Here is a 14,962-nt window from a genome sequence, read left to right as displayed (position 1 = left end):
ATCTAAAACGTTGACGTTCTTTTATAAGGAATTGAAAATAGTAATACTTTCTTAGTTAAAGTTCGATGATTATTACAACAGCAATATTCACGCCAATGGGTATGAATCAAAGCTTTTTAAACTGATTTTATATTCAAATAAATCCGATTGTGCATCATTATCTTTGTATAATGACTTTGGAGAATATAGTGGTTACCAGGCATGAAAATGAAAAGAAAGCAATCGTAATAGAATGACTTACATTGTAACTTGACAAACTGCTTCATTGGCGACCATGTTATAGCCAGAAGCAAAATGTCAATTGAATCGTGTGTCTTGCACACACGTTCCCATTGATCATTGAGAAGTCTGGATAGTAGTTCACTGTATCGAATCCGTTCAGTTTCGCTTTTCGGGGAATAGGTATACAGGCCTTGTTCAATGACCTACAAATACGAGACAACACCATTGAGTCTGGGCATGGCTGACTATTGCAATTCTTTTACTTTAAATATTGGTATTTGATTATTCTAATGCACGTACCTCAAATGCGATGTTGTTGAGGCATGCATGCATAGTTGTTTTGTATTTGTCCCCGTCTCTGCAAAAGTGGGCTATGAATTCTTCTCTCACTTTGCTATACGTGCACTTAAAAGCATGAAATGGTTGTACATAAAGCTGTTCGTGCTGGTGCAAAATGTATACAATGTCGATAATTACAATAGTGAGTAATTATCAGGTGAATAATTAATAACTTAAAATATTACTGTTGAAAATAAAGTAAAGAACAATCAAATAAAAACAAACTTAATAGTTTTATAGAATATGCATTTGTGCCAAATATTAAATAATGCTCCAAATGCTCCAAGAACATTATATATTAGAAAATTTAATTTAAATATAATATGCAGATGTGCGTTATAGTCAATAATGGACCCATGCACAGTGATGTCAACCGCGACCAGCTATGCGCAGATTTTTTTGTAAAATAAGGAGCTTATCGATATTAATTTTTCAAAATTATAAATAAGCGCCAACCAATTATTTCTTGAAAATTTTTCGGGAAAACCGAGTAACTTTTGATACGCCAACGCGCGAGGTTTATCAAACATATAGCAAGATCGGGATATGTAACGTCGCAAATGCATGACGTATTGAAACTGTTTCGGAATGGGTATATGAATTTTACAATAAGTACAGGTAGTAGGCAATGATAAAATATAACATTTTAATCATCCATCAGGAATGCCGCCATCATTTCAGCCATGCAAGGATATTACCATTTGTGTTAACACAGTTCGGAGTTGTGTTGATATGGAGTCATTCCATTGCTGGAGTACAGGATCCGCACGAGGATTTTCAATTAATGCCGAATTCCAAATCTGCAATTGTAAATAATCATAATTTGAAAATTGAATTGTAGCCAATACACATGTATTGTTTACATACAGGTCCACTGTTCATCTATAGAATACAAAATTAATGTAAAATACAAACACAAACTTATATAAAATAGATTATAAAGTTCATAAACGAAAATACAATTGTAAAAAATTTACCTTTAAAGTTTGTTCCAAGCCCCAAATAAAGTGCTCATCATTTGTTATCTTTGTGAGAAAATTGCTGCCTTTTGTGACAACGGTATTTATGAGTTGTCTGGGTTCCGTGTGTTGACGCGTAGCGTTAGATTTTGGTTCGGTTTCAGCATGGAAAGAGCAGTACATCGCGCTAGAGTGAAGGAATATCTTTACACTGTGCATCCTCTTTGAGACTCTGTTTGGGTTGTGACTGAACGCCTCTACTACCAAATCATGTGATATCTTATGCGCCATCCAATAGGACGAGTTTAATCTGAAATGTGTGAAAAAGTTTTAAAGCGTATAAATTTACTTCCATTAAAATGTTACAAATAAACTGGCCCTAGGAAAAAACACATTGAATCCATGACATTCAATTTTGGCATATCATTATATAATAACCGCTCATCCAAGTAAAGATTTGTGTTGAGCTAAGCTAAATATAAAAGTTAATTTATGGACCAACGTTTACGCGTGTACATGTATGCGATAAATATTACTAACTTTCGTTTCAATCCAAAATTAACATCTTAAGTCTTAGTTTTCAAAACTCATACCTATCCTCTTAAATAAGGTTAGGGCTACTTTTTTCTATTGTTAATATGGGTGAAAAAGGATATAACGCGATAACACGTCACAAAGAAGCGGAATCATTTGGCAAGAAAAAGTTGTTACGATGCGAAAAAGTGAGATCGCGATAGGTTCATCGCGTTATCGCATCGCAATCTCCTGTCGTGTTTTGCCCTAATTTTGTTCAAAGGTTGTAAATGCGACAAAACTGTCCGAGATCACGATATTAATTTCGCGATCATGCATCGTTTTCTCGCAACCTCAAATCGTGATATCACGATCTCGCATGTTATTCTTGCACCTTCGCATATGAATATTGCAACTCCATGATCTGATTTCCTACTATCGACTTTTGGATATCAAGGGCGATAACGCAAAGACACGAAAGGAAGGTACGTTATGACGATGCGACGTAACAACATCACTGCGATACTTCGAGATAGCGAAAGAACGATGCGAAATCGAGTTCTGGAATCGTTTCGTTGTCTTGACTTAGCTTAGGTCGAGGAATCTTGACTGAGCATAGGTCGAATACGCGAGATTGCATTATTAACTTAGCAATTTCGCTTTCCATCGCATATACACAGACATGTTACAAGTAACTTAAAGGGACTGTTCTCATGTTCGAAAAATGACAATTTTATAATAAACCGCCATAGAATCGGCAAAGAATGTATGCAGTTTATTCAAACATGCAACATTACAGTCCTGGCATAGAAATATGTTAACAAATATATATTCGTTTGTCGAAAACAAAATCGGTAAGATAATAAAGCGTATGTAACGCGACAATTTGTACAAACCTCCTATTACTAAAATAGAGTTAAAATACGTTGATAACTTAAAAAAATGGGAAGAAATAATGTTGGTTGTAAAAAGACAAACTACATAACTTTGAAGCATATTTTTTTTTAAATAAAACTTAATTAAATGGTATTTTACTACCTTTATTTGTAAAAGTAATACCAGTCTTGGTATCAACAAATACCCAAATTGTGTTACAACTAAAAGTTCTTATATAATGCCTAGAAGAGAAACACTGAACACGAAAATTCGATTCAATTGTGGCGTTATTTATAAACAGGAAATGCATGAAATAAACATTTTTTCAAACCTAAAGACATGAAAGTTACTGGATACAGTCTATCAATTAAAAATACCCTTTTGTCAAGATACAATAAATCAGTCTTTAAAACACTCAAAGGCATATATTATTTAATGTAACCAAATATTCCATTTAAATAAGGGATATTTTATAAAAAAAATAATATTTTTTAAGTGCAATTACTTTAACAAATTATTCGTTGAAAACATAATTTTGAATAATATTCTGCAGGGCTACAAACTTCTGAGATTAAATCCATATGTTTAGGTTCTAAACCATAAACAATCGTACAACACTGTACAATGGTACAGGGGCCACTCTTCGGTGTAATATAAGAAATAGTAAACTCCACTTGGGTCAAAATGGCATTAAAGTGACCAGCCAGGCAGCCAAAAACCGTATATGGACCGAAGCCGGTTTGTGGCTGCCTGGCTGGTCACTATAATGACATAGGGACCTCAGTGGGATTTACTATTTCTGAATTAACGCCCTTCTATCGAAACGATGGTATTATACGAAAATGTCAGGTAAACAATGATCTGAAGAAGAGATAGTGTTTGCACCTCATAAAAATACATTTTCTTTAAGCAGAGTTTACCGAACTGACTCGTCTGCGCATATGCGACCGGACGGCATGACTGCGGAGTTAATATCAAATCTTAAGTTCTTGATCTATGGATGGCTACGTAGCATCATTAAATCGTGCCCTCGTACGTGCCCCTGCGTTCCCGCCCTTGTAATTCAAAGTCTGTTGGTGCAAAGTCACGATGCGAGGTTGCAAAATTACGATACAAAGGTTCGATAATAATACGATGTAAAATCTCAAGATTACGATGCGAGGTTTCAGAATACGATGCTATCTAGATTTCGTGATCTTGCATCGTGTTATTACAATTTCGACCTTTTTATAAAAAAAAGCCGAGGCCGCAAACACACAATATGCATACACGAGATAACGATGCAAAATTGCTTTATCAACATCGCGATATTGCGTATTTCGTGTTCCCGAATCGCGATTTTGCTCCTTCGTGTTGTGTTTTCCCGTGGCTCTAACCGAACACCGCACTATGCCGATAACAATATTTTCATTCAATCCGTTTGGAAGATTCGGTTCAGTACATTATTTATATTTGCACTTGCTGGTATATCCTTACATTCGACAATACATACTGGACAAAAGATGAACACGTGAGAATAGTGATGTATAAACGTTTTAACGGAAAACGTGTAAACACATTATATTTATTATAAATATATTTGTATATATAAAACATAACATTATGACACCTTACCCATTTCCGGAAGAGCTTTCCCGCTGAAATCTTTCCACGATAACGTTTAATGTTTCATCTACTTTCTGTAACAAAAAATTGTGCATACACAAACATTACAGTTCACACGACAGAACTACAAAAACGTATGTCCAAACCAAGCAAACATAGTTGAAATGTAAATTATGGGAAGGATCTTCTTTGAATGTCATATTTAACGTAAAATAACAATAATTTTCTCGTTTTAATTTTGACGTTATTTCAACAGAATTATTTAAGAAAATAAAAACTATAATGGAATTGCGATTATTGAAATATCATTATACAGTGTACATTACTGAATGCTAACATTAAAGCAATACATCGATGAACTATGTATTATATCGTATATACCCAACGTATTACATAATCAAAAGTGACCATAGACCTTTTTAATTTAATAACATTGCCATAATTAAATATTTTGAGCTACTTGATTGATTCGCTTCATATTCACGGAGTCTTCTTTTAAATTTCTTCTATTATTTAAAATGGCCAATACAGACTTGATTGAGTTATCTTTCGCAAATAATAACTGATGTTACATCACATTTTAATAGTATTAGATAAACATTTTACATAGCTTCATTCTTGTCGTGCCATTTAAAATTTGCTAGCTTTAAAGTGTAATACTTCACTATGTTGAGTGGCATATCTCGCCAATATTAATCTGAGACGTGGGAGCTATATAAGCATACATTAAAAGCTTGAAGTATATCATTTATTCATACTCGGTTCTGTAAGTTTACGTTTAAGTTAAATGGCAATATAATAGTACGTTTGTTGGATATACTTTTATCTATTTGGGTGATTTCACTAAGAAAAATACTGCATTCATGATTAAAACTGTACTTACAAATTACGTACTAAATGTACGCATTACTAAGTACCTTTTCATAATCGTTATAATTGAGAAGAGGGTATGTTTCTCTGGTCCTTTTAGTCCAGTACACCAAGGCAGCACACGCCACTTCTATAGGAACCCATTGTTCGGTTAATTTATGAAGGTCAGAGCAGCTGAATGATGCAACGATAGACCGCGGCAAGTAGAAGTCCATTTCAAATAAAGGACTCAGCTTTTTCACTACTGTGTCAAGGGAACTGTAATTTACAAGGGAAAACAATAACATTAACAAGAAGGCAAAGTGTACCAATGGGTTGCCAAATCGTCTTGACAGTGTAATTCAGTTGCATTTCCTTCAATAAAAAAAAGAATCTAAACATTTTTGTAAATAAATATTTATATTGAGATAAAGAGAACATACGCCCAGTGTTAGGGTCCACACAACTCTAAAAAAAGTTAAATGCGTTTTTAAAGACAGTGAACTATAATTTTTGAGTACCCGAAAACATATTCGAATTTTTTACGAAAATATTATCTTGAAATGGAATGATGGATCGTAATTTTGTCTTAACTGTAAAGTTTAACACAGATTATAATAACTTTTATTATGTACCACTTCAGAGAAACAGACTTACGTACTTAAGGATTTCGGCACACAATCTCAGGAGATGTATGCGGATAATTATTAAAGTTGTTAATTAAATATTTTATTGACTAATGTGAATATTGCTGGGCCAATTGTGAAGTTGATCGCTCTAAAAGTGGTTTAAACCCCCCAGCGATTTGCATTGACCGTTCCAAGGCGGTGACCCCAGCTTTATTCTACTATGTGTGTATGCTGTTTCGTATTGTTCCGAACCGTTTTGGCAATTGGCACCACGAACTTGTGTATAATAAGAACACAATACTGCTGGAGCAGCTAGAGTTTAACTTCTTTATATTCAGTGGCAATAAATGTGTGATAATCGTTGAACATATTACCCCATTTCTAGTGTATCATTATGAGTTATCGTCGCGGAGAGTAACTAATATACGTGTGGCATCGACTGTATTGCTGTTAAATCCTTAATGCATGATGTATATTTGTGTATTATGTTAACATGTTTGTGTGTTGACATAAACGTTTGCTTGCTTGAAATATCCGCTCAACTCATAATTATGAAACTAATTAACATTTATATTTAAAACATATTATACTGATAATACAACACATAAAGCTGTTCATATGTTGAAAAATATTAACTGTTGTCACTTCAAGTTGATTATGCAGTGCTAATCAAGATAGGTGGTCTTGGCAATTTTGAAAGTAAGACTTACATCACAGATTTGTTTTTGTTTGATTTAAAAAAGGCCACAACATCTTGTATTTCAGCTACTCCCCACCATCTTGGTTTATCATCGGCATGGCCAGTGGCGTTTGTTTTTTCTTCAAATGGAGTACATAGTCCAAACACGAGATGAACAAGTGGAAGACAGTACATCCATGATGGATCTTTTACATATCTCAATGACGTAAACTGCTTTGCAATCCATGTTAAAGCTTTCTTCAATTTACTGAAATTCAAAACACAACTAAATGTACTAATCTGGGCAATATAATTTTATGTTGTATGCACACCATGTCTATTTTTACGCAAGTGATTGTAATTGTTACAAGAGTTTTACATTTAAGTAGTAATTATTTATTTAGTTTTACAGCATATCTCAAGAAAATTGCACGTACTCTGAATTTACTAGCCGTTTAACTGGTTCCAATTCTACGACGCTTTTATTGGTTTTGTTAATCGTCACCAAAAGACATTCACATAACTTCCGCAAAGCCTTATGCGACAGCTGTATCTCTAAACTATGACAAGCAATAGCAACGCTTATGGCTTGGATGACTTTCGATGTACTCGTCTGAGTAGATGAATCTTCTGTCATTTCAACCAAAAGTGTGGCCATGTACGTTTCGATAGTCTAAAATTATACATTTGATATTCGTGTTTTTACTCAACAATAAAGAAATACTGGTATTGATGCAGACTGATTAAAATGCTTTGTATACAATTAAATCTGCAAAATTGATAAATTAACACTTTGAAATCCTTATCAAGGTTTGGTATAATCATACGGACGCTTACAGCTTTAATATGTTTATTTTTTCTACAAAAAGAAATACCGACGAAAACTATAGAAATGTATACAAATGCACGTTAACTTTTCGCAAATGTATTCATACAGCAGAACTAACATCATGGTCATTATATGTACAATAAAACGACTAAACGGTTTAATTGGGGTTCGGAATATGCATATTGTTTAATACTTCAGGAACGTTAGCAATAGGGCACAGGTCGTACTTCAGTATTAACTAGAGCGTGTCACATGAGTGACGAATATCCGACGCTGCATTTTGTTCTATGCAAATTGCAGCGATAGGCTAATTGGACACTGCTTCATGGCCAATTTTGGCCCAGTTGTTAAATAACAAATATATTTATTTTTGCTTAATTGTCATGGCATGCATAATTTACGGTGGTGGAATGTGTTATTTTACAGGGACCTTTGAAAATAATACCCTATATATCCCATAAATATATACAAAGGATACAACTGTCTAATTTCCAACATAACACCATGGTCGGAACAATAGCCCAAATAATACTTAAAAAAGCCATGAACACACCAAATAAACTGTATAACAACAGCAAAGACATTGGTCTTTCAGACAATTAAAGTTTGTCACTTTTAAAACTGAGAATTCTAATTAGAATTTCCATATACCTTTGTAATTACGCTATTTTGTTGGTAAAATCCTTAGCTATTTTCTTAAAGGTTTATAAAAGACTAATCGTCCTTTGGTGTGTATGATTTTCTACAAATTTGTAGAAAATTGATAGGATCTTCTGTGCTGTAAATATCCACGTTGTCTAATACCTTACCTGACAAATTGGATACATATGCAAGAAAATCGGAGAAAATGTAAAGAAAATAGAAGATGTAATGTTTGTGTACCTTTGCAGTCTACTTTGATTCATAACTTGTATTTAGGCATTCCAGCATAAAATAATTTACTTAAAGTATCTGTAAGTATTAAATTATGAAACAAAATGTGTAACATTTCGGTTGCACACCTGTGTCCGAGTTCGAAATTTCAAAACTTTTCCGAATTTTTCATTTAAAACAAATTAACACGTTTACTGCTGTTAACCAAGTGTTAAAAAAATAAAGGCAGCTGTTTTATAGGTAAATATGTGTCTTTTTGCGTTATATATATTATCGACAAACTTAATTGATTTCTTGTAGAAAATAGATCATGTAATTCTGAAAGGTCAGCGGGGTCTTCAATGCATCAGTAATTACCACCTTTATATAATTTGAAGGCGTATAAGTTAGTGGTATAATGCTTGTCACAATAACAATAATATCACAGGCAAGAGTCGATTCAGTCTTTATTGAAAGAATATTCTTTTATTTTTTTATTTTTTAATAAACATATAATTTAACATTTATTATTTGTTTGTAAATACATGTTTTGGCCTTTTTCCTCTTTATGTGTTAACGTTCATCAATTTTCAAGACAAAGCCAATAAACATTATTTTGGTATCAAGTCACTAGTAACAATTCACAAATGAGTCGTGTCCATTGCTGTTTTGCTACTTTTCATATAATTTACCCATGATGTATTCAATATACTCAATTAAATGATTTTTTTGTTAAATACAAATTAAAACAAGAGGGCCTAAAAGGCCCAAAGTCGCTCACCTGAGATAGCAAGATATTATTGGGACAATCTTCTGACCAAGTTTCATGAAGATCAGAAAATAAATGTGGCCTCTAGAGTGTAAACAAGGTTTTACTATAGCCATATAAGGAAAAATGCCCCGCACCATTGGCAGCCATGTTTTTCAACCAACCGGCATCATTTTTGAACTCGTCCAAGATATTATCGGGATGAATCTTCTGACCAAGTTTCATGAAGATCGGACAGTAAATGTGGCCTCTAGAGTGTTAACAAGATCTTACTATAGCCATATAAGGAAAACGCCCCGCCCATTGGAAGCCACGTTTTTCAAACAAACATAATTATTTTCAAAATCATCCAAGATATCATTGAGACCAATCTAATGACCAAATTTCATGAAGATTGGACAATAAATGTGGCCTCTAGAGTGATAACAAGGTTTTGCTAAAGCCATATATAGCCATATAAGGAAAAATGCCCCGCCCCTGGTGGCCATGTTTTTAAAGCAACCAAAACCATTTTCAAACTCATCACAGTTATCATTGGGACAAATATTCTGACCAAGTTTCATGATGATCGGAAAATAAATGTGACCTCTATTGTGTTCCCAAGGTTTTACTTTAGCCATATTAGGAAAACTGCCCCGCCTTTGTGGTGGCCATGTTTTTCAACCAACCGGCATCATTTTTGAACTCGTCCAAGATATTATTGAGATGAATCGTCTCACCAAGTTTCATGAAGATCGGACCATAAATGTGGCCTCTAGAGTGTAAACAAGATTTTACTTTAGCCATATATAGCCATATAAGGAAAAATGCCCTGCCCCTTGGCAGCCATGTTTTTTTCAAGCAAACGTGATGATTTTCGAACTCATCCAAGATATCATTGAGACCAATCTTCTGACCAAATTTCATGAAGATTGGACAATAAATGTGGCCTCTAGAGAGTTAACAAGGCAAATGTTGACGCCGCACAACGCACAACGCACGCAGACGACGCACGACGGACAAAAGGCGATCACAAAAGCTCACCTTGAGCACGTTGTGATCAGGTGAGCTAAAAATAAATCTGCTCCGATATACGAACCAATAACTTTCGTTAAAAAGCCAATTTGCTTCATATCATAGTGTCATGTTCCAGTAAATGAACATGTTATAAAGTACTTAAAAATCATTGTGACTATGGGAGGAATAATTCGACGTGTAAAATGCTAAAATAACACAACCAACCACCGTAAAAATTGTGAATACATTGACAGTGGATAACCAACATAACTATATTTAAGCTTTAAGGTTTCAGCAAATACGATTTTATTTTGCTGCATACGTGTTAATAAACTATTTGAACCCCTTGGTGAGGCTGGATTTACCAGGGTCATGATTAAATAGAACTCTGCAGCGGACCATTACACGATGTTTCATAATATGGATCAGTAATTGCAGAGATAATCGTTTTGGAAGATAAAGGCTAATATATTAGTAATCATTATGTTAAGATATTCTCAGTTGAAAAAGGGAAATACAATTTTAAAGCATAGGCCGATGAAATTCGCACATGCGTGTCTTTGTATTATAAAAAACATATCATGCAAGTTTGAAAGTTCTACGTTACAAAGAATATGATATTTTTTTCCCGCCAAATTTGCAGATACAAAAAAGACTTACAAACGGACAAACATACTGACAGAGAAACGCTCATGGTGGTTCCAGTGTCTTCACCCCCTAGACTTGTCTTGGCGTATATAAAGACTATTTTAATACTATTTTATTTTTTCCAGCGCCCGTGATTTTTTTTCCGGGAACCATCTCCTAACATTATAAAACTCGTACGTATAATGGCAGTTTGATAAAAAAAAATTCAGATTCAGGAAAAACGTATTTAAAGAGGACGCTGTTGAAACAATATAGTGCGTATATATCGTTTATCAATGTTTTCATTTAAATGAAATAGTACATGTCATCGTACTTCGTCTTTGAAATCCACAGCGCTGCGCCAGCATTGGTAATCAACAACGTAGACCTTTCGCAGCCCATTCATCAACATTTTTACTTGTTCAATTTCGTCTTCAATAGATGGCAAGTCTACGTCCTTGATTATTGGTGCTTTAAACAGCGGCGGCAGGAAATCCCAGAAAAACTCCTTACAAATCCCGATTGCAGCTTTTGTATTTTCACCGGTAAAGGAATTTTTGAAAGCTCTACCTATGCGTTTAAATACCCCTTCGTCTGCTACTGGAACAGCGACACCATCGTACTGATGCCATGCCGCTACAGTGTAGAAGTATATAATGTATTAATTTATTATTCATAATTTACTATTAACCGTATTTACTTCATTGTTTATATTACACAACACACCGCGGTACTAGAATTCGATCACTGTTTGAAGTGTTTCTGGGTTTTACAGGTTGTCGACATCATACACTGAGTATTGACGCGATAAAAAATATATAAACATCCTTTTTATGAACCACTGAATAACATCGACGAACCAGCCATTGTAAGGTAAGGAATATGATGCCAACAACTTCAAGTACCTACATATACCTTAACCTTTAAGTAAACAACATGGCTGTATCAAGCGACAAATCGTCTATATATAATACTAATTTGTGACGATTTATTTCGAAATCCCGCAATGCAAGACACATATTAGTTTATCCATAAAATGAATTTGTGAAATCTTTCCACTCTGACCTTGAAGCGAGCGACATGGTGTCTTGATATGATGTTCATTTGCGCCCATTTATTTTTGCAATCACCATATGAATGAAAATGTTATGTACTGGACACGAAATATTCCAAAAAAGCAATCTCGTGAACGGATATGTTTAAAAGTATCATGGTGATGCATACAAACGAAAATTCAATTACCGATGTTTTTGAAGATCGTCATAGATTTCATGCTAGGAATTTTACTGTTAGACCTCAAAAGTTACTTTTCTTTTTAAATCATTCAAATCAAACGTGGCATACAAATTCAATAAATTGTCCAAAATCGGAAATAAAAGACCAATCATTTGACAATAACATTTTTTAGATAAAAACATATAAAATATATCAGAACAATATACCGTTTCAAATAGCTATCAAATGATAAAACTGCATTTTAAAGTGTAGATATTCCACGCCAATTAATTTTTGCCAACATTGTATACATCATTTTTATAATTTTGCCCACAAGTGTCACTTCCAACTAACGTGCGTGCTTATGCACACTGTATAATGGGAAATTCCAATTTTAGTTTCCACCAATATGTGCTTTATACGCGTTCACTCAACGTTTGCAACAGTCACCAAAAAGCCAATGGGACGTAACCTCGTTGTTACACTCAAGTTCATTATTTAATTCAAATTTGATTTTCTTATTTAACCGGATAATATGAATAAACACAAGTGTTTCAAAAACACACGCTTGGATACATGTCCGTAAATAAAAGTTGCAACTACATGACAGCGCAAGTACAGGCATATTTTCACATATATGTACAAAGACACCGTATAGTGTTTGAAGTTAATACAATGTTAACCTTATCATGTTCAGACATGACCTCTAATTCAATAAGTGCAAGGATTTATTATTTATTAGAAATATGTTTATTCTTTTTCTCACTGAATACACTTTTTCACACAAATGGGATGTGTTATTACAACTCTGCACAATGATCGTACGAAGACATTGACATCACATTTCTACTAATAGAATGTAATGCCATGAGATGAAACACTATTTACATACTCTTTACTTGAGATTGATTATAATTACATGTACTTACAATCATCCATGGGTAGCATGTGCTTATCTATAAAGAACTTTCTATTCTGATCTAGACCATGTCCTTTGTTACGGTCACGATAGTGTTCCCACACGTATTCGTTCTTCTGTGGATCTTCTTTATGTCGGATATCGAAACAGTATTTATATTGAATTGTTTTTTGGAGCAGGTACTTATGTAAGTATATATCCAGTATGCATTCAACATATTTCCCCTGACACCTGTAACATATAACACTATGGTTTGCCGGCAATCAAGTAATTGAAAAGTTATTTATCATAATCGAAATTGAAGCAAATCACATTTTGTCATATTTATTTAGCTTGTGTTATCTAATCATTGTTTTCTATATTTATATAGATAATCTAGGCTAGTTTAAACCCAACAACGTGCGTATTTTATTTTATTATAAACATCAACATGTAAGTTAACGTACCATTCATATTAAGTTTACACAATTTGTGTTGCAATTAAAAAAGCAATTGTTCAAAGAGTTGAAATAAATTAAAAAACATTAAATTAATGATTAGTATGGTTCTTTACAATTAAGAGTTGCGACATAATAGCCCGTGCTTGGATTATTTGTGAAACACGTTATAACATGTCAAAACAGACTGTGATTGGTGTCCAACAATAAAGAAAAGGAAATGTTAAGGGGTACTTAAGCACATACCCCTTTTTACTCATTTTACTCATTGTATGTGTCATATTGTTCCATCCTCCCAACTCTGCAGATCCAAATACAATTGCAACATCGAAGTCAGAAGTATCTAGAATATCATCGGGTATACGAACATGGAAAACCACACGCAAGACGTCGGAGGATTGTTTTGATGTATTTTGTTTTGGTGTTGTGGTCGTCGATACATTCGGCGCAGTGGATTGGCAGTTGCCTTTTTGAGTCGGACGTTCACTGAATAATATAATAATTATAGTAATATTGCTATGTATAAAACAATCTGGCAATGGTGAATTATATGAAGTAAGATAATTGGTTCAAATAAGCATGTGTTATATACGTAAATGAATAGAACTCATCTACAAAACTAAACCTACATGTACCTGAATAATTAAAAGTATATTTAAATGTTTACTAGTGCATCGGCCAAAGGTATTGAACCCATAACAAACCTGGAGCAATATATCTGGGAAATATAAGATATTATATTTACTTTTCATTTTTCATCGATTCCATCTTCTGATCACTTGACATAGCATTTAAATTCTGAAAATAAAACAGCATTAACTAAACTATGTATATGCCAGTCAGAACTAAAATGAACAGAGAAATTAGCTATCTCTATCAAGTATTAGATTAAAAAATACAACATATTCGTTAAATCGTATCTCTTAGACAGATACCTGTTAGCAACGCGCTTAATACACACAATTCAATAACCTTCGAGTCTTTGATGTAAATCTTTAAAAATATCGATTTAAAATACCTTTGGATCTTTGTCTCCTTTGGTATTAGCTTTGACTGTAATGTGTGAGGGAAAAAAACTTGGTCGTTCGGATGTGAATGCTTCTTCACTTTTACCAGTATCCACGTTCGAAGAATGACCCTCATTGACGGATCCAAAAACCTTCGACAGGTTCTCATCTAAAGCACTCTGCTTATCGTTTTTTGTTCTTTTCTTCTCTCGTTTGTTCCTGTTTCGTTCTTTTGTACTGCTGTTCCCCTTATTTTTCGTTTTGGTGGCGCGTGGTAGAGCGGTGACATTTTGGGCGTTTACTTCCGGCGCTAGATATTCATTGTTTTCGCAGTCATCAGATTCAGATCCGTCGATGAAGTCAACTCTGCTTCCTGCCTCATAGTCCGACTCCAACATTGGCTCATGTACTTCGTTGGTTTTCTCGTTTATGTTGGATCCATTATCAAGACCATCGGTATTGCTAACCACCATAACTTTTTCATCGTTGGGTGCATCTTGATTACAGTCATTACTTGTATAACATGGCATTTCATTAGGAAGATCTTTTCTGTAATTAGCTGGGTCTGTAGATGTTTCCGAAACACCCATCTTATCTGTGGGAGATGTCATTGCATGAGCTTTTTCAAGAGGGTTTTTAT

General features: G+C 34.1%; 1 protein-coding gene and 1 long non-coding RNA gene across 2 annotated transcripts in view; both read right to left on the bottom strand.

Annotated features, from left to right (window-relative positions):
• LOC127852586 (uncharacterized) overlaps positions 1-408 on the bottom strand; it is a 2,292-nt gene extending 1,884 nt beyond the window's left edge. The window contains exon 1 of the mRNA XM_052386536.1: positions 242-408. Within this exon, the coding sequence (XP_052242496.1) occupies positions 242-266 (25 nt within the window). The 5' untranslated portion in view covers positions 267-408. The remainder of the gene's footprint in view (positions 1-241) is intronic.
• Positions 409-542: 134 nt separating this feature from the next.
• Positions 543-1,682, bottom strand: LOC127853435 (uncharacterized). Its single transcript, XR_008036605.1, has 3 exons — positions 1,539-1,682; positions 1,260-1,361; positions 543-627 (listed from the first exon to the last, which is right to left on the bottom strand). It is a non-coding gene; the product is annotated as an uncharacterized LOC127853435 (long non-coding RNA).
• Between the last annotated feature and the right edge of the window lie 13,280 nt (positions 1,683-14,962).

Source organism: Dreissena polymorpha, chromosome 12 (genome assembly GCF_020536995.1).
Source record: "Dreissena polymorpha isolate Duluth1 chromosome 12, UMN_Dpol_1.0, whole genome shotgun sequence".
Classification (NCBI taxonomy): domain Eukaryota; kingdom Metazoa; phylum Mollusca; class Bivalvia; order Myida; family Dreissenidae; genus Dreissena; species Dreissena polymorpha.
This window is presented reverse-complemented; position numbering and strand designations above follow the sequence as displayed.